The sequence below is a fragment of the Marmota marmota genome, unplaced genomic scaffold (genome assembly GCF_001458135.2).
Source record: "Marmota marmota marmota unplaced genomic scaffold, marMar, whole genome shotgun sequence".
NCBI lineage: Eukaryota > Metazoa > Chordata > Mammalia > Rodentia > Sciuridae > Marmota > Marmota marmota.
This window is the reverse complement of record NW_026000108.1, coordinates 51,537,331-51,562,115: the sequence shown is the minus strand read 5'-3', so window position 1 is coordinate 51,562,115 and position 24,785 is coordinate 51,537,331. Positions and strand designations below refer to the sequence as shown.

At 34.5% G+C, this 24,785-nt stretch overlaps 1 protein-coding gene across 1 annotated transcript in view; it reads left to right on the top strand.

Moving 5' to 3' along the window:
* The first annotated feature begins 2,002 nt into the window (after positions 1-2,002).
* The window catches only part of Cenpc (centromere protein C), a 57,180-nt gene continuing 34,397 nt past the window's right edge, over positions 2,003-24,785 (top strand). Inside the window, exons 1-6 of the mRNA XM_048783961.1 lie at positions 2,003-2,241; positions 7,023-7,069; positions 11,740-11,810; positions 13,612-13,706; positions 17,577-17,670; positions 24,314-24,599. Coding sequence (XP_048639918.1) covers positions 2,224-2,241; positions 7,023-7,069; positions 11,740-11,810; positions 13,612-13,706; positions 17,577-17,670; positions 24,314-24,599 — 611 coding nt within the window. The 5' untranslated portion in view covers positions 2,003-2,223. The remainder of the gene's footprint in view (positions 2,242-7,022; positions 7,070-11,739; positions 11,811-13,611; positions 13,707-17,576; positions 17,671-24,313; positions 24,600-24,785) is intronic.

The following is a 24,785-nucleotide window of genomic DNA, read 5'->3' as shown; positions in this document are numbered from 1 at the left end:
GTTAATACCCAGTTTGGCTATTTATTGGTGGTATGATTTGGGGCATGTTACTTAAGTCTCTATGTCCCAGTGCCCTTTGTCTATAAAATAGGGAAATAATTGTCCTCTCATAGGGATGTTCCAAATGCTCAAATGAATGTGATGCATTTATAGAGATTGGCATGTGGTATGCATTTTTATTATTATGTATTACCAATGTGATAATACCAAATTGTATATAATATAGATTGATTGGGAAAACTTTTAAACATAGTAAAATGAGAAACTTCCATAACCATACCAATTTCTTTCTTATTAAATTCTTACTGTCTTCCAAGACAGTAAGAATTTTTTTTTTCTTTAGCTTTTTTCCTTCAAAATACACTCAATATCAGTATCACAACGCTTAGATCTTAAACAGGAACTGTTTAACCCTACAGCCTCAACAACGTTATAATAATTTCCATTTTACATGCAAGGAAATTGAGCAACAGATGATTTAATTAGATTGCTCATAAAGGCATAAGTAAAAGTGCAACACAGGTCTGTCTGATTTCAGAGTTTATAACCTCTTTATTCTCAACCACTAAATAAAATTAGTAAAATAAAAACTTAGTTTTAATGGGTGACAGCATTTGTTACAGCATTACAAGTTTTTAAAAATTATTAGCTCAACTTATGATTAGTGAGTTTATTCAATAAGTAATCTACTTTCTGATTAAAATTTTCTTGTAATTTTTAACTAAATCATAAAAATCAGACAGGATTTCATAGTCCTACACAAGTAAGGTGGGAAGAAGTCTTCAGAGTACCTAATTTATATTTCCATTGTATCACTAAGGAAACATCCAGAATGAAAACAAAATGTTGCTCTAGATGAATTAGCTACATAATGGTTAGGCCAACTTCAGATCTTTTGGTATAGATTTTTTTCCTTTAAAATACACTCAATATCAAATAATTTATCTAGAACCAGAATTAAAAGAATATTTGGCAGCTGTGAAATGTATGTTTATTTTGATACTTCTAATTAGGGTACAACTAATTCAGGACAAAGAACCAGCTTGATTTTATATTATTTCTTTAAGACTGATTTTTTTTTTTTAAGAGAGAGAGAACGAGAATTTTTAAATATTTATTTTTCAGTTTTCGGTAGACACAACATCTTTATTTTTATGAGGTGCTGAGGATGGAACCCAGCGCCACGCGCATGCCAGGCGTTTTACCGCTTGAGCCACATCCCCAGCCCAAGACTGATTTTTTTAATAGTATCAAATTTGGGATCCTCAAATTTGACGTTAGGGAAACATATTCATGTTTGCTTTATCACACATTTTTTAAGCTTAAAAAGCTCTTTCCAGCACTTGCTGATACTCTGGGTAGTATCAGCAGGTCCTCCAGATGCTTATCGCTTAGATTTGTATTCCCTAATTCTGTCCAGAAGAGTTTCCGTAGAAGGTCAAGTTCCTTATTAAATGCCTCCGCAGTAACATCCATTTTCCTCCGCAAAAGTGCGGACAGAGAGAGAGCAGCGTTAGCGCAGTCCGCTCCCGACATCATATTGATATATATTTACAAGATTATTTATTGTTGGTAATGCTTCATAAAAAATAATATCTACATACTTGAAAAAAGAATACAAGCCCTCCCTGTCATCACCATTATTATTTTCAGAGATGACGAATCAGCAAGGATAATCATTCTCTTCAAAAAGTGTTCTGCAATATCAACTTCTTGTCCAAGTATTATTTGTTGTTCCATAGTAGAATTTTGTTGAGAAGTTTTACAGCGGGCTCAGGGAGCAAATAGGGTCTCAACACTGTGCCTTCCGAATAAAACAGTCCAGCCTCGGGGCTGTCAACGGCGAGGGGCCGATGGGGGGAGGAACGCAAGAACAGACCGTACGCAGGCGGAACTAAGAACCCGGCTGTGGAAAAAGGGACTGTGCTAGCGCCGTGAGGGGGCGGGCCCAATAACGGCTTGTTTTCTATTGGGTGATGCGGCCAGTTCTGCGCATGTGCGGGCCGTTTCAAACCCCGCAGCGCCCGGGTCTTCTTGTTTGTTGAGGAGGGAGCCAATTGGGCAGGGAGCGACGGAAGCGCGTGCACCCGGGAATTCAGGGGTGTTTCTGGGCCTGGGTCTAACCGCCTGTCAGGTGTTTGGGTATGTGCTCTGCCTTCTCCAGCAGTAGCTCCCGTGGACTTCCTCCTCAGATTCCCTGCGTGGGCGGAGCTGGGCCGGAACATGGCGAAGTCGGGTCTGGTAAGTTGGGGCCCTGGGCCCTGGCCCCTGCCCGAGAGCAGAAAAGCGGTCGCCCTTGGTTTGGGCGGCCTAGCTGGGGAGAAGGAAACATTGGGCCGAGGACAATGTGGCTCCTCCAGGATTTCCGTAGAAAACCATAATTTCCTTATATTATTTTCTCAGAGTTTCATGTAATTGCGTTTTTTCTCTAACTGCGTTTTCTCTCTATAAAACTTGTGATTTCTACCTGTTAGCTTAGTTGTATTTCCTAGACCTCCAAATGCGACCTACCCGTATTAGACGTATACCTTTGTTTCAGTTTTGCTGGTCTGGAGAAAGAGATTACTGATTATGTAACGTGTCTGGAAAAAAAAAATCCGACGTACTCTTGTCAAAATGTTGAGACTTGTATGCAGTTGAGGCGAATATTTATGGGAGCATTTCTTATTGAGAAAATCTTATAAAAAGCAGCTATTAGTTAAAAGGTGCAACTTTGAATGACTTATGAGGACCAAGAACACTTTGTTTCCATGTTTCCAAGTACCCTCAATATTCAATAGTCTGTATTTTAGACTTTGCTATGGTATTCTAAACTCATCATTTCTTATCCTAAGTTTGTATTTTCTGATTCATCTCTTTTAAGAAAATATTCAACATGATGATCCCCCATTATGTAAAGTTGTGTATGCTTAGAGATATATGAAAGGATAGCATAGTGTGTGCTTCCTACGAAGAGCATGTACATTGTTTACGTTATACATAATCAGAAAAAAAGCCATTCTTGGGGAAGATGAGACTAGAACTTGCGGAATCACTACAGTTCTCTTTTTTAAAAATATTTTTAGTTGTAGATGAACACTTAATTTATTTTTTTATGTGGTGCTGAGAATCGAACCCATGCCTCACATGTGCTAGACAAGTGCTCTACCACTGAGCTACAACCCCAATCCCTACAGTTCATTTTTCAAATGCCTGTCATAAACTTAGAACTCTTTTTGAACCTTTTAATTCTAACATTTGACTGCTATAATCCATTTAAAAGACAAGGGGAAAGAGAAATTGGGAGGTTCTGCTCAGCCATTCCTGTGGTTCTCAAGGCAGGGGTGGGGGCAGAGGGTGAATTGCTCTGTGGAACGTATTTGGTAATGATTTGGAGAAATTTTTGTTTTTTCCTAGGTAGGGGTGATGTGGAGGATGAGGGAGTGCTACAGGTCACCTAGTGGGCAGAAGAGGAGGGTGCTGTTAAGCATTCTTAATGAATGGCACAGGCCCACACAACAAGGAATTATTCCATCCAAAATATCAGTAGTTGGGGTTGACAGATCCCAAACATTGATATACAATATTATATTTTTTGAGAAACATAATTTCACCTTGAATGAAAAAACCAACATTGAAATCAACTGAAGAATAAGTTGAAAGTGACAGTGTATATTTATTTTGAAAATTAGAAATTTTTATGTTCCGACTTGTAGAATTTAGGAACCTTATTTGTCTTGTTCATCACTGGCTTTCTTTCTTTCTTTCTTTTTTCATTACTGGCTTTCTAGTGTGCTTAAATAGCACTTGGCATTCTGATAGATTAGTATTTGTTGGACAAACGAATTTCCTGGAATCTTGGCCTTAAAATTTTCCTACTTAAAAGAAGAACAGGTAGTACTTTACAGGTTTTAAGTTTCAGGGTGCAGATTGGGAACGCCTTCAATTTATTAAGTGAAATAGAAAAGTGGCTATAAATTATGCTTTGGAAGTTTGTGTAATATTCTTAGAGTTGAATTTTTACTTTATTGTTTCACAGTGTTGTACTAGAAAGAGACGTAGGTGCTTGAATTAAAAGTTCCCATCTTTGTTTTACTCTAATCAAGAGTGGTGAAGATCAAAAATACAAACAATAATAAATGCTGGTGAGGTTGTGGGGAGAAAGGAACACTTATACATTGCTGGTGGAACTGCAAACTAGTACAACCACTCTGGAAAGCAGTTTGGAGATTGCTCAGAAAACTAGGGATGGTACCTCTACGTGACCTAGCTATCCCACTCCTGGGTATTTTCCTCAAAGATCTAAAATTGGCCTACTACAGTGACACAGCCACATCAATATTTATAGCAATATAATTCACAATAGCTAAATTGTGGAATCAACCCAGATACCTGTCAGTAGATGAATGGATTAAGAAATTGTGTTCATGTTCTATTCAGCCATTAAAAAGAATGAAATTATGGCATTTGCTGGTAAATGTATGGAAATGGAGACTATTGTGCTAAGTGAAATTAGCCAAACTAAAAAACTCAAAGGTCAAATGTGTTCTCTCATATGATAAAGCTAGAGTAAAATAAAGGAAAGGGAGAGGGAAAACTAGGAAAACATAAAGAACCAATCAAATAAATTAATAGATGAGTGAAGGGAAGTCTAGTAGAGTAGAGGAAGAAGATGGGGAGGTTGGGAGGATTGGAGGGAAAAGGGGGGATCATGAACTGAAATTGATTTCCATGCATGTATGAGTTTATTGGGATGAACCCAACTACTATGTGTAACCATTAAGCTAAAAAAAAAGTCTCCATCTTTGAATAATAGCAAAACTATTGTAATAACAGGACAGAGGGTATATATAGCACAGTAGTAGAGTACTTGGTCTAGCCTGCACAGGGTGCTGGGTTTGATCCCCAGCACTCGAAAACCAAACAACAACAACAACAAAAAGACTTATAGGGCTGGGGTTGTGGCTCAGCAGTAGAGCGTTCTTCTTGCATGTGCGAGGCCCTGGGTTCAATCCTCAGCAACACATAAAACTGAATAAAATAAAAGTATATATATAAAAAAAAGACTTGTAATATAACAGAGACCTGATAGATATTTCTGTCTCTTAGTTTGTCATCTGTAAAATACATTCCATCTTTTATTTCTTAGGTACTTCGTGAATATGATAAACTCTCACCTTCATTAAAGAAAGACTTTTAAAATAAATTTTCTTATTGACATCTCTTTTTCTAATTTTTTTAAAATTGTGGATGAATCTTTATTTTATTTATGTATCTTTTTTGATATTAATATGGCCTACAGACTAGGCAAAGGTCTGGGAAGAATATAAATTAGCTCAAGACAAAGTTCTTAAGTTTCTTAAAATCTAATAGAGGCTTTTGTTTTTCTATTTCTGTTTTTCTTCCTTTCCTAAATAATTCAATTCTAAAACCATTAAGTGGGGCCAAGCAAGACAAGTATCCCTGTGGGTGGGGAACTCTAGTGGCTCAGAGCAGGTATGTAGGACCCTAAGCAGGGTTGAGAGGTTAGCCTTTTCAGGATGCCAGTGTGTGAGTCAGGTGAATATTGCATCCATGTGAGTAGAGGACAGCTTGTGTGGGGCATATGAGTTCAAGCACAAATAGGAGATATGCACATAGGAGGATTCCTGGAAAGGTGTTGGAACCCCAAGTGAGGTGAAGGGATCATTCCTATGGATAGACGTTTTAGTGTGGAGTAGGGAAGGCATGTATGCAGAAGGGGAAATCTTGGCCTAACATGGTAAGTGAGCCTAAGTGGTATCACAAGGACATCTTCACAGGACAGTGCCTTGCCTAAGGTGTCAGAGCCTGAGCTGAGTAAAGAGGGAATACGTATGACAGAGGTGATTGAGTCCCAGGGGGAGAGCTTCTGTAACTGAGAGGAACGTGGGAAGTTTGAGGCCTAGCAGTGTGCGGAAGTGCCATGATAGGGGTTAGTACTTATCTCCAAGTTGATAGACTTGGAGAATGCTCAAATAAGTGAGGGAGTATGTGTGTATTTTTCATTATTAAGAATTTTTCTTGCTCTTTGTTCAGTGTTTATAGTATGCTACTTTGGTTTTATGAATCTAGCATTTCAGATATCTCTTGAAGGTATTAGAACTTTCTTATTTTTGAGGTTTTCTTCTTTCCCATCATTGATATTAGTTTTTCCTTGGATCTTTTTTTTATTTTTTTAAAAATTATATCTTCATTTTTTTTTTCCATTTTTGTTTCAGGGACTTACATGTGTGGCAATCCATATTGTTAATTATATTTGAGACTGAGACAAACGAATACTGTTTGGGATAGGAGAAGCTTCAGTCTACTGTTCTGTATAGAGGTTTTCCTTTAATTGTACTGCTTTTATTCTCTTTTCTTGATCCTTGCCTCCTTTAGTTCTTAATTTCCTACTTACGCACTTTTTAATGGCTTTTTCCTAGCCAAATCAGCATCCCTTCTCATTGACAACAGTATCCTATGAGCTTACTTTAGGCTGCTATTGCTTTCATTTCTGTTTCATCATTTATTACTCTTCATGTATTTTTTTTATCTTCCAGTAATTTGTTAAGTTTGTTTATGTAAATGGTGTTATCTTTCATGATCCTTTTTCATAGTTGTTTTATGTCATGTTAGTTCTTTATTATTCTTTTAGTGGGAATCTTCCTGTGGGGAAGGGATATAGTAAATATTGGTAGTCAACCAACTTGAATTACTGGAAGCCCAGATAGTTAGATTTTTGATAATGGAAAAGGTATGAGTGGAGGTGAAGGAAGAAGAGGAATAAAATAAATTATACCTGGTTAGGGGTGAGGAGATAACATCAAAAATGTTTGGAAATAGTAGGTATGAGGTGTATTTCTCTTCTACTCGATCCATTCTCTCTCATTGTAACATTATGATAGGTGATTAAAAATACTTAATAAATAAAGAAATGAACATTTTTGGCATGCCATTATTGGAATGAAATTAGTTTGAAAGTAAGTTGTATTTGATTACATTTGAAGTAAAAGTAGTAAATTGCTAATTAACTTTTCTTTCAGGATCATCTCAAAAATGGCTACAGAAGAAGATTTTGCCGACCTTCCAGGTAATTTATATATATTTAACCTTGTAAGACTTATGTTCTAATACTGACTCTGCATTATTATCTTTGGCACATCATCTTTATTTTGGTCTTTAGAAAGTGGATTTTTAAATGAAGAAAGGAAAAACTGTTACTTTCTAATATATATTATGATTTGTGAGTACATGTACATATATTGTGATTTGTCAGTAGCAGACAGACCTGATTTTAAAAAGTAAATATGTTAGGTAGAAGTTAAAAAAACTAGATCATATGAATCAGAGCCAGAAGACTGATATGTTAGGCATTAGGTATCTTTTATACACTTGAATAATCTGTTCTAAAATCCTCTTGGAATAGGCCAACCAGATGTAAATACACACAAACCCATGTAGATGCACACTTTATAAAAAGCAAAGAAGATGGTATTTGTAGAATAGCTTAATGCAGGGGTTGTAGTAATCAAGGTTTGGTGGAGTGGTTTTATGTTAAGGTATTAATGAGAATGGGGAAGAAGAGATGAATTGGAGAAAATTTTTCAAAAATTTCAATACTTGGTAAGTATAAATTATTTTTTGTCTTATAAAAATTCAGAGACTTTATTCAGTTTGCTAGCTGCCAGATTGTATCCATACTATGTCATTTAGATTTCTTGTTTGACAGTCTGGTTGATAGTGACATATGTTCTAATACTGACTCTGCATTATCTATCTTTGGCAAGTCATCTGATTTATCCCAGATTTATGCTTCATAAACATCTGATTCACCCTAAAAAAGATGATCTAACTAGTCTCAGGGAAATGACTGATTTTGTGTTTTTCTGCAAAGTTCTAAAGGAAAGTTTATGCATATATTGGGATGATAATTATTGGTCTAGGTATTTCTGAGATCTTTCAGTAATAAAATTCTGTGATGCATTTTTAGTCAGCTTTTTTTGTGACTGTGACCCCAAAACCCAACAAGAACAATTAGAAAAGGAAAACTTAATTTTGGCTCAGTTTCAGAGGTCTCATTCGATGATAGATGACTGACTCCATAGCTCTGGGCTTGATGTGAGGCAGAACATAATGTCAGAGGGGTATGGTGGAGGAAAGTGGCTAAGGACAAGGCCACCAGGAAGCAGAAAGAGAACCACTTACCAGGACAAAATATAAACCCCAAAGGCATTCCCTCAGTGATCTATTTCCTCCAGCCACACTTGACCTGCCTATAGTTATGGACCAGTTAATCCCTGTCAGTGGATTCATACACTGAGTTGGTTAAGTTCTTATAACCCAATCAATTCACCTTTTACACTTTCTTGCGTTGTCTCACACATGAGCTTTTAGGGAACACCTCATATCTAAGTAATAACAATGGATAACCTATTAATGTATTGTGGATCACAGTCTTGAGTTACTTTATAACATAATACTTTTCTAATTCAAGAATAAAAGGAATGTAAATGAGGAGTTAATAAACTACAGCCCATAGACTGGCTAATTGTTTTGTCACAGATTTTGGTTCAGTTTTATTGGAACAGAGCTAGAATGGCACAGTTGAGTAATTGTGACAGACTATATGGTTTATAAGTTAAAATATTGACCAATTAGTCTCTTGAGCCAAAGTGTGCCCTTGTCAGAGGTGCATATCAGAATTTTGTACTGATTGAAATCTACATGTCTTTCAGCAGGTAGATGATTAAGACTGTGGTACACTGCAGCATAGGATACTATTTAGCACTGAATAGGAATGAACTGTTGATACATAGTACTTGTGGAAACACATGTAATATGTATGAATCTCCAGAGAATTATGCTAAGTGAAAAATTTCAATGCATGCTTTTTGATTATTTATATACATTTTTTTTTTCTTTTTAATGACAGAACTTTAGAAATGGGGACCAGATTAGTGCTTGCCAGGAGTTAGGAATGTGAGGTTAGAGAGAGGTGGACATATTTATAAAAGGCAATAGGGAGATCTTTATGGTTATCCGACAGTTCAGTATTTAGACTCTGATTGTGATATTAGAACCTACAGATATAGTATGTGGTATAGAACTAAATACACACCTACAAACAGACTTACAGAAATATGTGCATATAGAACTGGAAATCTGATAGGTAGATTTTTATCAATAACGTCCTGGTTGTGATATTATGCTGTAATTTTGCAAAGTGATACTGTTGGAGGGAACTGGATAAAGTGAACAAAGGAGCTCCTTTATTTTGTATAACTGAATGTGAATCTAAAATCAATGTATTTCTATAATCAGTATACTTGTTACTGAACTGACTGATAAGCTGTTAAATTAATGATATTGAGTCAAAAGTGTAGAATTTGTAGAGGTGTAGGTTGCTATTAGGACTTGTGACTGTAAAGTCATCATTAAAGAAGGTGCTTTTAGATAGGCAGAATTGATATTATCAAAATGGCCATACTTACAAAAGCACTATACAGATTTAATGCAATTCTGATCAAAATTCCAATGACATTCCTCATAGAAATAGAAAAGGCAAACATGAAATTCCTCTGGAAAAAGACCCAGAATGGCTAAATGAATCCTTAGCAGGAAGAGTGAAGCAGGTGGCATCACTATACCAGACCTTAAACTATACTACAGAGCAATAGTAACAGAAACAGCATCGTATTGGCACCAAAACAGACTGATAGACCAATGGTACAGAATAGAGGACACAGAGACTAACCCACAAAACTATAATTGTCTTATATTAGACAAAGGTGCCAAGAATATGCATTGGAGAGAATATAGCCTCGTCAACAAATGGTGCTGGGAAAACTGGAAATCCATATGCAACAAAATAAAATTAAATCCCTATCTCTCACTATGCACAAAACTCAACTCAGAATGGGTCAAGGACTTAGGAATACAACCAGATACCTGTGTATAATAGAAGAAATAGTAGGCCCTAATCTCCCATCATGTGGGATTAGGCCCCAACTTCCTTAATAAGACTCCTATTGCACAAGAATTAAAACCAAGAATCAATAAATGTGATGGACTCAAACTAAAAAGTTTCTTCTCAGCCTGGGTACAAATTTTTACCCCTCACACATCAAATAGAGCACTAATCACTAGCAGATATAAAGAACTCAAAAAACTAGACACCAAAAAACCAAATAACCCAATCAATATATGGACCAAGGACTTGAAGAGAACTTCTCAGAAGATGAGGTACAATCAATCAATAAACACATGAAAAAATGTTCATCATCACTAGCAATTAGAGAAATGCAAGTCGAAAGTATTCTAAGAGTTCATCTCACTCCTGTCAGAATGGCAGCTATTATAAAGACAAACAACAGTAAGTGTTGGTGAGGATGTGGGAAAAAAGGTACATTCATACACTGCTGGTGTGGGACTGCAAATTGTTGCAGCCAATATGGAAAGCAGTATGGAGATTTCTTAGAAAATTGGTAACAGAACCACCATTTGACCCAGCTATCCCTCTCCCCGGTCTATACCCAAAGGACTTAAAAACAGCATACTACAGGGACACAGCCACTTCAAGGTTTATAGCAGCACAATTCACAATAGCTAAATTGTGGAACCAACCTAGATGCCCTTCAGTAGATGAATGGATTAAAAAATGTGGCATATATACACAATGGAATATTACTCAGTAATAAAAGAGAATAAAATCATGGCATTTGCAGGTAAATGGATGCAGTTGGAGAAGATAATGCTTAGTGAAGTTAGCCAATCTCAAAAAAACAAATGGTGAATGTTTTCTCTCATGTAAGGTAACTGACTCATAGTGGGGTAGGGAGAGGGAACATGGGAGGAATAGAGGAACTCTATATAGGGCAGAGGGTTGGGAGGGAAAGGGAGGGGACATGGGGTAATTAATGATGATTGAATATGATGATCATTATTATCCAAAGTACATGTATGAGGACACGAATTGGTATGAATATACTATGTATATAACTCGAAATATGAAAAATTGAGCTCTATATATGTAATAACACTTGTAATGCATTCTACTGTTATATATAAATTTTTAAAAAGTTAAAAAAAAAAAGCATTTCAGGGCTGGGGATAATAATAGTTCAGTGGTAGATCTCTTGACTTGAATGTGCAAGGCCTTGAGTTTATTCCCTACCATCACATTTAAAAGAAGAAAAAAAGCATTTCAGGATTAATGGGATTCATTCAAAAAACTTTGTTATTGAAATACAGCTGTAGTCTAAAACAATTTTTAACAATTAATATTTAACAGGAATAAAATTGTTTATGTAACATGACATACTTTTTTTCATATTATAAAGAGAAGAGTTCACTTGAGGGAACTCTTGGACCCTTAAGTACTTTTTTTGTGTTCAAATAGTAAAAATATTTTTTTCTAAGCTGAATGTGATGGTGCATACCTGTAATTCCAGTGACTCAACAGACTGAGGCAAAAGAATCACAAGTTTGAGGCCAGTCTCATCATCTTATTGAGATCCTGTCTCAAAATAAAAAAGACTGGGGATATGGCTTAGTGGTAAAGCACCTCTGAGTTTAGTCCCTAGTGCAAGAGTGGGTGAGTGGGGGCATGCATACACACACACACACACACACACACATATGTTTTTCTATTAAATTAAATAATTGACATTTCTTGGTGATAAGATATGGATTTTCAAATAAATGGTAATGAATAATAAGTATCTTTCAGTAATGATACATTTTCCCTTTTTTTTTTTTTAGGGTACCTGATATTAATACAGGGCAAGGCCAAAACATGCTGGAAATCTTACAAGACTGTTTTGAAGAAAAAAGTAAGACTTCATTTCTGGATAGACTTTGAGGGTTGGAATGAATGAAAATGTAAATTTGTCATGTTAATTAATATCAAATGCAGCAAATATATTCTAGTGTTTAAACTTATATAAAATATTTTCCTCAGAATTTTGAGTATATATACAATTTTTTTTGCAACTACTGGTATATTAAGTACAGTATTGATTTTTTTAAAAACACAGTAATTTGCAGTGATTTGTAATCTGGAATTCCACACATAATTATTATACACAAGACAAAGTATTTAATTTATGAGTTGAGCATCCCTAATGTGAAAATCCAAAATCTGACATGCTCCAAAATCTAAAATTTTGAGTGTGGACATGATGTTACAAGTGGAAATTTCCATATGAGGAATCTTTTATTTCATGCCCCAGATTATTAAGCATTATGTAAAATTACCTTCATAACAATGTATCAGGTATATATGAATCAAATAAATTTTGTGTTTATACCTGGGATCTTTCCCCAAGATCTCATGTATTCACAGATATTCCAAAATTTGAAATTATAAAATCCAAGTCACTTGTGGGCCTAAGCATTTTGGATAAAGAAAACTCTGATAGAAATAAATGTGCAGAAGTCTTGGGATCAGTAGAGTTTGAGATAATTTTTGCTAGTTTATATCCTTTTCTAAGTAGCAAATTATGGCAAAAAAAATTTAAGTGCTGATCAGCATCAGAAGGTATTTGAATAAGAAAGAAGGCCAACCAAGAAAATAATGAGTGTTTTAGCTAGCTTTTTTGCTGCTGTGACTAAAAGACCTGACAAGAACAATTTTAGGAAGGAAAAGTTTATTTTGGAACTCATGATTGCAGAGATCTCAGTTCATAAACAGCTGGCTCTATATCTCAGTGCTTGAGGTACAGCAGAACAACATGTCAAAGAGTATGTTGGAGGGAAATAGCTCACATAATGATCAGGAAGCAGAGAGAGACTTCACTTGCCAAATATATATACCCCAAAGCTATGCCTCCAATGACCATTTCCTTCAGTCACACCCTATCCACTTTCAGTTACCACTCAAGTTAATTCCATTAGAGGATTAATTGACTGATTGTGTTAAGGCTCTCATAACCCAATCATTTCTCCTGTGTATCTTGCCTTGTCTCACACATGAGCTTATGGGGGACACCTCCCATCTAAACCATAATAATGAGAGATAAATGGTGGATGCTGTGGTTGGATTATGTCCTCCCAAAAGTATGTGTTGGAAATTTAATCCCCAGTGCAACAACATCAAGAGATGAGACTTTTGAGAGGTGATCAGACCATGAGGGCTTTGCCTTCTTGAATGGATTAAAACTTGTTACTAAAGGTCTTGAGGCATGAGTTTAATCTCTTGCTCTCTAGTTTGCTCATACTCTCCTGCCTTCTTCTGTTTTCTGCCTTGGGATGATATAGCAAGGCCCTTTCCAGATGCAGGCTTCTTAATATTGAACTTCCCAATCTTCAGTGCCATAAGAAATAAATCTGTTTTTTGTAAGTAACCTGGTCTCAGGAGTTCTGTTATTACAGCATAAAATAGACTAAGACATTGGAAATGTGACTCCTGTATGAGCTCTGAAAAAAGAACTGGCACATACTTTCTGAGAAATCTTGTTTGCTGTTCTGTTTCTGATGTCTTTCAGAAACATTTGAATTTTAATGTCTGTACTACTTTTAGGCTGATTGTATATAGAATTAACAGACAATTCTTCACATGTCATATAGAGCTACGTTGAATTGTAACCAATAGATATTGCATTTTGTTTTTAAAATTTCTCACTTTTCTTTTAGGTCTTACCAATGATTTTAGCATAAATTCTACAAAATCAGTGCGTTATTCGACACCCAGAGTGAAAGACAATTCTATTCATTCCCCAAGCAAAGAGGTAAGCCAAAAAGGAGAACTGATACAGGTTAATTATTTTAATGAATGAAACTGCACAATGTACTTGTGTACCTTTCAGTTGTTTGTCTTATTTTGAAAAGAGAATGCTATATCCAAAGGACTTAACATTAGAATACTTTAGTGATGCAGCCACATCAATATTTATAGCAGCTCAGTTCACAATAGCTAAGCTTTGGAACCAACCTAGGTGCCCTTCAACAGATGAATGGATAAAAGAAATGTGATATCCATGCACACAATGGAATATTATTTAGCTGTAAAGAAAAATGTAATTATGGCATTTGCCAGCGAATGAATGGAACTGGAGACTTTCATGCTAAATGAAATAAGCCAATCCCCCAAACCAAAGGCAGAATGTTCTCTCTGATATGCAGATGCTAATACACAATGTGAGGTGGAGGGAAGAATAGAAGTACTTTGGGTTAGACAGAAGGATTGTAGGGAAGGGAACGGGGTTGGGAATAGAAAAGACAGTAGAATGAATCAGACATAACTGTCCTATGTTCATACATGAATACACCACCAGTGTAACTCCAAATCACATACAACCACAAGAATGGAAAGTTATATTCCATGTATGTATAATATGTCAAAATACGTTCTACTGTCATAAAAAGAACAAATTAAAGAATAAAAAAATTAAAAGAGAATCCTGTATTCCCGTTCATTTTAAGAAGATAGGTTGATTTAACTATGCAATATATTATATTTTCTATTGAGATCTTTTTTCACTTTGTTTTTGCAGTTCCTGGGTTCATACCAAGTACTGCCCTGTGTATGCTAAGCACACACACCACTGAATTATAGTTTCCGCCCTAGTTATTTTATTTTATTTTTTTAAGTAAAACATGACATGACTCTTATTTTTAGCTTAAACATAACCTTGCTTCATAAATTTAATTATTTCTCTTTTCTGTTTTTTATGAGAATTTGAATAAGCAAAAATGATCTGTACCTTTAAATTTAGATCATTTGTAAAACAATTGGGGCTGTTTTGTTGGAGGTATTGGTGACCAATTTATTTAATGATTATCTGGAAATTTTCCTGCTTTTTGGAAGTTTTGGCTTTTTATTTTTTTCTTAAAATGATCTGTTTCCTCTATTCTCAATTTTTTCTATAGTTAGTGTTCTTTTCTGATCCTTCTCATAAGGATCATACCTCTCTTTTTATTCAACATGTTGCTCATTTGTATCTTATGTTAATTCACTATTCTTCCTTCTCTTTTTACATATTTAAAAAAAATTTAGAAGAATAATTTTTATAATCAAAGGTATTATGTACATAGAAGTTAAAATAGCTCCATAAGGCTTGTATTATGAAAAACAGTAGACCCTACTTTTCCCCCAAAATTCTGCCTTGTTCACAATAGCTAAGCTCTGGAACCAACCTTTGACTCTTAGCTATTTCTTATGTCTATTTTGCCTCTGTTTTTAAATAATGCTTTGCCACTATATTGTGGTATTTATAGGCTGGAGATTACTTTCCCTTACATTTTTTTTAAAAAGACATTGCTTTATTATTTTTACTTTATTTATTTTATTTTTTAATCTTTTACAACAGTGCTGCTTTTTTTTTTTCAGCTTTTCCTATTGTTAAGACTATTGTTTTGATTCCTTGATCCTTTGTGAGTGACTACTTTTTCCTTTTTGTAAGTTTTTAAGATCATGTCTTTTTTAGTGATCTAAAATTTTATTACATTAATTTCTTCTTGCAGTTTGTTTCCTATAAGTACTTTTTTTGGCTTGCTTTGCTCTTTGCCTTTTTTTTTTTTTAAAGATCCTTTTGTCAAATGCTAGTGGTCTTTAGCCATCTCCTTTTATTTAAGAGTAGAAAACTAAAATGGATGAGAAGTTCTATATTCATAGTAAAATTTATAGATTGTTGGATTTGTGGATATCTAGGTATTAATATCTATAGTTTTTTTCTCTTAGCCTGGTAAATTTTTGTGACAAAAGAAGCTTCTAATTGGGGATGTGATTCTGACGAGGAGTATTCTCAGCTCTGTTGACAAAGGGAAAGGTGCAGTTTTAATGCTCTTACCTAATATCTCTTGTTTTTAAGTACATTACCCTTACCTTTAACCATCTTATACCACTGAGTTCATAGTCTCTGATGCTGAAACTTAAAAGAGTAAATATCTAATCTGATATGGCTAGGAGGGAAGGGGCTCTTTGTGTTATTAATTTTCTGTGCTGGCTTTTAACAATGATGTTTGAGGGAACCACCTGCAATCCCTCTTTTAGAAGTGTGTTATACCTTTAATTAGTGTCTTTATGGACTTTTTCATAAATATGAGGCTGTCTGCTTCTGGGCTGTCTCCATTGCTAGCATATTTTAGTTTTTTCTTGTCTTGAGTAGTTGCCACTAATCTGCTTTTCAACTTCAAAAATTTGTTGTTGATATCTCTTGTCCCTTCTTTTCCTCTTCGTCCCTCTGGGTTTATACATTTAATAAAAAAAAATTATTAGTAAGGTCTCAAGAGGGAGCAGAGTAAATGAAAGCCAGCCTTTGTTTCTTTGTGGAGTTGAGTTCAATATTGTATCTAGTGAACAGTAATACAGTGATCCCATTGTTATTTATTTCCCAGTTGGTCGATTGTTAGGTTGTTTCCATCTATTTATTATCTCAGTGATACAGTGAACATCTTTGTTTATACCTCCTTGTATACATAAATTGAATTCCTGAGGATATGCATATTTGAAATGAAATCATTGAATATTCATGGCTTGGAATATTTCTGTTTACAAAATAATGTGTAATGCTTGTAAGATTAAAAATAATATACATGAACTGACATATATACTCATCACTCGGTGTAAGAAATATGAATATCTTACAAGTATTAATACCTTTACTGATCCTATTTTTCTTCTCTGTATAGAGGTAACTACTATTTTGAATTTCATTTTCTTTTCCATTCTAGCACATATGTGTGTATGCTGATATCTGTGTCAGCACTTCTACTGCCACTTGTGACAGATGTCTCACTACCATACAGAGTTATTAATGCTTCACTCATGAAGGACTCATGAGACTGGCATATAGTTGTCTTCATGACTGATTTATTATAGCCATATAGTGAGGATACACAGCTGGGTCAGTAAGAGAAAGAGACATTAGGCAGACAGTAGAGGAATTCATGTGCAGGCTTTCTGTGCTCCTTAAAGGGGCCATGCATTCATTGCTACCAGTAGTGAAATGCAGTAATGTGTGTAGTCTTTCTACTCAGGAAAGGCTTTTGAAACAGCTTGTTTTTATTGGTGTCTTGTACCATAAACACTCTTCTTTCCACCAAGAAGTTCTATATTCTAGAGTACCTAGAAAGGAAACAGGTGTTTACCGTAAATCACATAGTTTATGTAGATAGTCTAGTTAGGCTGCCATAGAATGGTTGGTAGGGGAGTGAATATTCTGAAAGCCAAGTCACCACATGCTATGTAGGAGCTAGGAAGCCCTGTAAGAAGACCCTTTAAATGTTCAGCTGTGTTAACTCTTTCCTGCATAGAGTGAATTCCTAAATATAGTATTTTCTATTTCCTTATATCTATCTGGACTTTACCTAATTGGGATTATGTAATTTTGCAACTTTGTAAAATTGTTTGTAAAACAACTTTGTAAAACAATCATTTCTTCATTCAATTCATATTACTATGGTTTGTTTTACTGTTAGCATATGTAGTATTAGATGAATATGCCATAATGTGTTCAGTACCAGAAGTTACTTTAGCATATTGTCTCTAACAACTGGTTTGTTGTTTTAAAATGTTTTTTTTCCATTTTAAGAACAAATGTGTTTAATAAGAATTGATAATTTAATAAAGTAGATCTAATGTATTTCTTCTATGCTAGAAATCACATTCAAAGTCAGTTCCAGTTTCTTCAAGGAAGAAGGAAGTCCCTCTGCAAGACATTATAGAACCAAATGAAACTGCCCACAAATCAGGTTGGTTACATCCTTGTGGGTGTTATTGCCTAGATGTAATTTCTAGTTTCTAAAAAGTTAGAAATGCCAACGGTGGAGCATGTGTTGGCTCAAGTGAAGAGGTCAGGGTCAGCCTTGGTAGAAATGAGTGTGGTGTTGTTTTTGGTATATTGTGTGTGTGTGTGTGAGAGAGAGAGAGAGAGAGAGAGAGAGAGAGAGAAACTGATGGATGTGTTTTTGAATCTCAAGTCATGATCAGTACTTTTTGTTTGTCTTCTTTTGTTTTTTGGTTTTTTTTTTCCTTTTGTTCCATATCCTTTATTCAGTGAACTTGCTACCATTAAGAATTGAACCCAGGGGCACTCCATCACTGAGCCACACATTCCCAGCCCTTTTTATTTTGTAGTTTGAGACATAGTCTCACTAAGTTACTGAGGTTAACCTAGGAGTTGTTATACTCTTATTTACCTCCTGAGTTGCTGGGATTACAGGTCTGTGCCACCTTTCCTGGCTAAGTTTTCTTTATCTTTATTTTTCAAATTAGAAGAGTACTCCATTTGAGGGAACAGAGTCAAAGATTTAAAAGAAAAATCTTATCATTACTCCATCATCCTGGTAAGGTAACCAACTTTTGAGAATCCATCCTTGCCTTTGTTGGTGCTCATAAGTAAAAAAATGTCTAAGCACATGTGTGGGTATGTGTCTGTGTCTTTATGTTCTTTCTGAAGAGACTGTTAAAAATTTTCTTTCAATCCAACAATGTAAGAGTAATTTTTACCTGATAGACTATTATTCTAATATTTTGTAAGATTTTGATAGTTCTGTTGGTGTTAAGCAATTTCATTGTTACTTTAGTGTCCATTTCCATGATTGCCATTGAGTTTGAATATTTTTCCTTAAGTTTATTGGCTTTTGGAATATGATTTTATCAGATTATAATGAATTGTCTATGTCTGTTCATATCCTTTTCCTATTTTATTTCCAATTGAAATAAAATTTAACTCTTGAAACCATTTATCTTTGGCTGGGGGTTGGTGAAAAGTAATGCTGAGTTACCATAGGTATAGAGCTTTTATTGGATGATGAAAAAGTTCTAGATAATGGTAAAAGCTCCATATTGCTCTGAATGTGCTAATATCACAGAATTTTTGTGCTTATAGATGGCTAGAGTGGCGAATTCTAGTTATTTTATATTTTGCAGTGAAAAAAAGAAACTTTAAAAAATGTTAGTCTGTCTCCTGCCTCCTCATCTACTTCACTGTTTAGTTTTAGCTTACCAAATTTCTTATTAAGGTTAATTCTAGCTGTATTATAGTTTTTGCTCTGTTCTGAATAGAACTTAGTAATAAGGGGCTAATTATTTAAATACAGAAAATTTTTAATCTAACACCAAGATTTTTAAAAAATTAATTCCAAACATTAAAATATCTGAATCTAGATTTTAGGTTTTTTAAAGCCATTTGACTATGTCATCGAATTAGGAGAGGTATCTGTTATTTTATGTCTATTGTTCTTGGTGTAGTATTGACTTGTGAGACCTTTCCTCTTCAAATGTATGCATTTTGTATAAAGTTCTTTCTCAGCACTGCTGTAACCACATTTCTATAGATTTTGGTGTTTTCTATTGATTTCACTTATTTCTATATTTTTTAAATATCCTTTGGGACTTCCTTAACATACTGGTTATTTAGAAGTGCATTAATTTTTAAGAATTTGGAAAATTTTTTATTTTTTTCTAATTTCTAATCTTGATTCTTTTGTGGCACAGCCTGTACTATATGACTTTATTTCTTTAAAGTTTGTGAAAATTTATTTTATGACACAGGATGTTATCTGTCTTCATCAATGATTTGTAGACACTTGAAAATGTTTGCTCTTGTTGTACTATGAATGTCAGTTATCATGTGTGCATTACTGCTCTTTACATACCTGTTGTTGGGTGTGATTTGTTGAAATTTTTTTGAAGATTTTTGCATACAAGTTTATTGGAGATGTTGATCTATAGTTTTATTTTTTAAATGCTGTTTGTATGGTTTGGGTAGAAGGTAGTACTTGCCTTAAATGAATTGGAAATTATTTCCTTTTCTAAGAGAAACTGTCAAATGGGTATTAATTCATTGAATGTTTTCTGTAATATTCTCCAATGAAATCACCAGATTGAGGAAATTTCTTTTTTAAGAGCTTCTAAACTACAAATTTAATTCTGTAATAGTTATAGGGTTTTTTAGGTTATCTATTTCATGTTGGCTAAACTTTTATATTTTTGTAGATTTTAAGGAATTCATCAATTTCTTATAATTTTAATTTATGAGCTCAAGGTTGTTCATGGCATTATCCTATTATCTTTTCAGAGGCTACAGGATCTGTTGTGATATACCCTGTTTTCTTCCAGATGTTGATTCCTTTTTTTTTTTAATCTTTGTCAATTTTGATAGAGGTTTATCAATTTTATTAATTTTTTCCAAAGAACTATCTTTTTATTTCATTAATTTTTTGTATAGTTTTCCTGTTGTCAGTTTCATTGGCTTCTACTGTTTTTCTGTTCCTTTGCTTGGCTTGTGTTTGTCTTGCTCTTTTTTTCTACTTTTTGAGGTAAGAACTTTATTTTATACTTTGATTTATAGTCCAATAGCATTTATTAATTTTGTTACACAAATTGCGATAGCTTTGGCCATTATATACTCTTTCATTAGCTTGTGTGTACCTTTGCTATACCCCATTTTTGTTGTTGTTTTTGAGTACATTATTATTTTCTGGAGCTACAAGATGCTCCAGATTTATCTTAAGTATTTGCTGACTCTATTGTAGAGATTGTAGAGATATCCATTGCTTCAAGGAAGAATATTTTTTTTTAAACTGATTTTTTTTTTAAAAAACTGAATCTGAGTCTATACTGATGTCTCCAACTTGAATGAATTGTTGTGTGGATTATTCTGTATATTCCCATGTTTGTAAGTACCCATTCCATGAGTGAAAAGCCTGGCATACATCATTTACCATTCATTCATTTAGTTTTTAAATTTCTTTTACATATATAACCATATCATAATTGTTGACTCACACCCTATGGAAATCATTTTAATCAACCAAACTATAGAACTTATGTAGTCACTGCCTTTGGTCTTGTAGATTGCACTCATTTCTAAATTTGCTTTGGTCAGTATTGCCGTCTACCCGGGATGGCGACCTGAGCTGGGTTCACAAGAGCTGGCTGCACCAATAACTTAAGAAAATGACGAAAGAAGCAAGCAACACACAGAAATATCTTTTGCTTGCAGGAATCAGGGATGTCTCTTGACTTTAAGGGTCCATTGAAAAAAGAGAGAGCGAGCCACCTGAAAATCCTCTATTTAATTGGGGAGAAAGACATTCAACCCAAATGAGAATAGAGATTGGGTTTCAGCGGGGTGTAGTCCAGTTTCATTGGGTGATGCCCACTCCCAGAGCATCATTCCCCTGCTGAGAGGAGGTGAGATCCACCTGTTTCAGCGCGCAGCAGAAACCAGTCTCTGTCGCTGAAGGCTAAGGGTCTGTGCTCACTTCTGTGTGGTAGCTCCCAACAGGTCAGCATCATTTTCCCCAGCCCACTTCAATGAGATTGTTTCTATATATCCTGTATTGAATATGGAATATGTAATATTATCAACTTCCAAGATTAGGTTATCAAAAGCTGTATGACTGTCTTTGGCTTGTTGGAGATATCAAAATCCCTATTTCTCTCTCTCTTTTCTCTTTTCACATTTGTCCTTTGTGGATGAAAGTCCATATGGTAAGAAATAGGCACCCAGCCTCTAGCCAGAATCAGGTATCAGACATTTAAGCAAGTTTTCAGATGATTCCTGGCCCCAGACTTAGGAGCATGATTCTAGGCCCTGTGGGAGCAGAGATAAGGTATACTTATTGGGCCTGCCAGATTTGTGGCCCATAGGCTCCATGAACCTAAGTGGTGATTTTATGTGACCATGTTATATAGAGTTATTTACTATGCAGACCTAATAACTAGAAAAACTTTTTCAACTTTCATACTATTATCAAATCTATTTTTATTTTTACTTATTTTTTAAAAAATTTGTTTTGCAGTACTGGGAATAGAACATAGGGTGTCTTACCCCTGGTTTACATTCCCAGTTTTTAAAATTTTTAAACTTTTAGACAAGGTCTTACTAAATAGTTAAGGTTGCACTCCTCCTGTCTGAGCCTCCCCAGTATCAGGAATTATAGGTGTGTACTTCCATGCCTGGCTATTTTTAATTTTTAAAAAATCTATTGTATTTTCTTGGTATCATTTTATATTTCTACAGGCAGTGATTATGGGTTCTAATTTCTTCACATTATCACTAATAGTTATTTTCTGTTTTGTTGTTTTTGTTTAATAACTGTCCTAATGGTGCATAGTAGTCTCTTATTGTGGTTTTGATTTGTTCAACATTATTGTCATTAGAGAGCTTTAAATTAAAACATTTCGATAGTTATGTTCATCTATAAAAAGGGCTAATTTTCAAAAAGCTAGTTTTTTTTGATAACTCTGGAGTTTCTGTCTTTTATTTCAGGAGCGTTGTAATTGTTAAAACATTTTATGGTATCTACTTTTAAATATCGTTAAATGATTCCAACATCTAATAGATCTCATCCATTTATTTTCTTGTTCAGATTATGTTTTATTCTGTTCTTTTTTATATGTTAATGATTCATTTTTATTGTATTTTGGATATTTGGGTTTTTAGGTTAGTAAATTTTTGATCACATTTAAGTCTGTTGTTACAACACATAGTTGACTTGTTTTGTTTTAATGTGTAGGTTTTTCCTTACTTGTGTGGTCTTTATTCCTAGCAGTGGTATTTTGTTCTGCTTCATTTTCTGATGATTTTAGAATTCTAGTTCAATTCATGTTCATGGGTTTAAAATGTCTCTGGGGTGGGTGTAAAGTACTTTCTTGAGCCTCCTGATGTCCTGTTATTCATGGTCGATTGCAGTCAGAAACTGCTAGGCTTGGGTCTCCTTATATGGGGTATGCTAGACTTTCTTAAATCTTTCTTAAATGTTGTTCTTCCCTCAGATTAAACTGTCTAACTGCCTTGGCTGTGAAGTGTGGTACACATTCAAATATTAACTTAGAATGTGAAGTAGGGGATAGAAATAACAGAAGTTTCACTGTTCTGCAGTGTTTATGGGTCATACTTCTTGTCACCACTGATTGTTGGAATGAGACCTAAATTGATAGGGGCTTTCCTTCTCTACTGTTGTTCTATAGCACAGTCCATGGCTTTGTTGCTGTGCCACAGTAAACAGAATGGAGTACCCCTTGGACTATGTTGTAGAGGGTTGAGATTTCCCACTAGTCTCTGTTGTGTTTTCCTTATTCAGAGAATGTGAATTTCCTCTTTCCCCTTTTGCCTACTGTTGATCTGGGTTGCATGCCTCATCATGGCCCAGTCCAGAAGTGTGTGACAGATAAACAGGAAAACAAAAAGACTTACTGCATTGTCTGTTGTTCTTTAACCTGTTTTGTCCTATCTTCTCAGATCTGGAACACCTATAAAGACTTTAATATGTAATAGTAAATATATAATTCCATGATGAGAATAATTATATGATTATGTTGTATTAATATTATTAATTAATATAATTATGTATGTAGTCTCTAGATTATGATTTCCAACCTATTTTAATGCACCTATGTCAATTTTGTTGAAATATTCACAGAATTGAAAGCTTGGGCCTTAATGGTTTAAGTCTTGAGATTGCTAGTTGAGTCTGCCTTCTTTCTCCCAGCTTTGAGAGTCCTATTATTGTTGATTGACGGAGAGTTTCTAATGAATTTAGGATACTTACAGGGAGAAACAAGTAAATGCTATCTCATTCCAGAACCAAAAGCCCTTTTTTTTTTTTTTTTTTTAAAGAGAGAGAGAGAGAGAGAATTTTAATATTTATTTTTTTTAGTTTTCGGCGGACACAACATCTTTGTTTGTATGTGGTGCTGAGGATCGAACCTGGGCCGCACGCATGCCAGGCGAGCGCGCTACCGCTTGAGCCACATCCCCAGCTCCCCAACAGCCCTTTTTGGTTGTACTTTAAGTTTTTAGGCTTTGTTTTTTATGGTATGAATTATTATGAATGCTACCCAGCCATTTTTTTTCCTTGATTTTTGAAGATTGAGGGTTAAGGAAGAATATACATATGTGTTTGTAAATTCATGTATATGTATATATAGATTAATAGATATATACATAGGCACCATCTTCATATGTACACACATAAATATGAATTGCTTTATACAAACTGTGTATCGTGTGTGTGTGTGTGTGTGTGTGTATGCTCTTTAATTGTCCTTGCTTACTAGCTTTTAGCTAAAGATAGAAGAATCTTTGTGATTACTCTAGGTTACTTTATTATTTTAGATTTTCATAGATTTTTCATATTTTGAGATGTTATCAATAAACTTGTGAATTTTCTTTGAGTATTTCTGTCTTTTCAGAGCTTTAGATAACAAGTTTAGTTCATTAATTGATAATTAGAACTTTTAAAGTATTTTTGTATTTTAATCATGTCTTTGATTATGAATATGTTCTGAAAACAGTCTTCTGAAAACTTCTAATTAAAATATTGCACCATTAATTCTAATACTATTTTAATGAACAAGAATCCTTGTATAATTTTCTTCTAGTACAGGGCCATGAAGTTCTTCAGAAAATCCTGGCAACTGATATTGTTTCTAGAAATACACCCGACTTGAAAAAAATGTCAAGTAAAAAACCAAGTGACCATCCTAGTGAAGCTGAGGAAGAATTTTACTTATCTGTTGGCTCACCTGCTGTTCTTTTGGATGCAAAAACGTCTGTATCACAAAATACTAGTTCATCTCTTGCTCAAAAGAGAGAGACTTATACTTTTGGAAATTCGTTAAATATGCTGTCTTCAAGTACAGAGATTTCTCTTAAAACCAAAAAAAGGTAATCTTTATTTAAATAGTAGTAATCATGCTTTAAAAATTTTACTATTTGTAAATAGTATTTTACTATTAAATAGTGGTAATTCAGTCTTCCATGTAGTTTTGCAGTGATTATTAATGGGTTTTAACATGTCATGAGAAAAACAATATCTCTTTCTATATCTTCATTTTATGATTGATAAAGAAG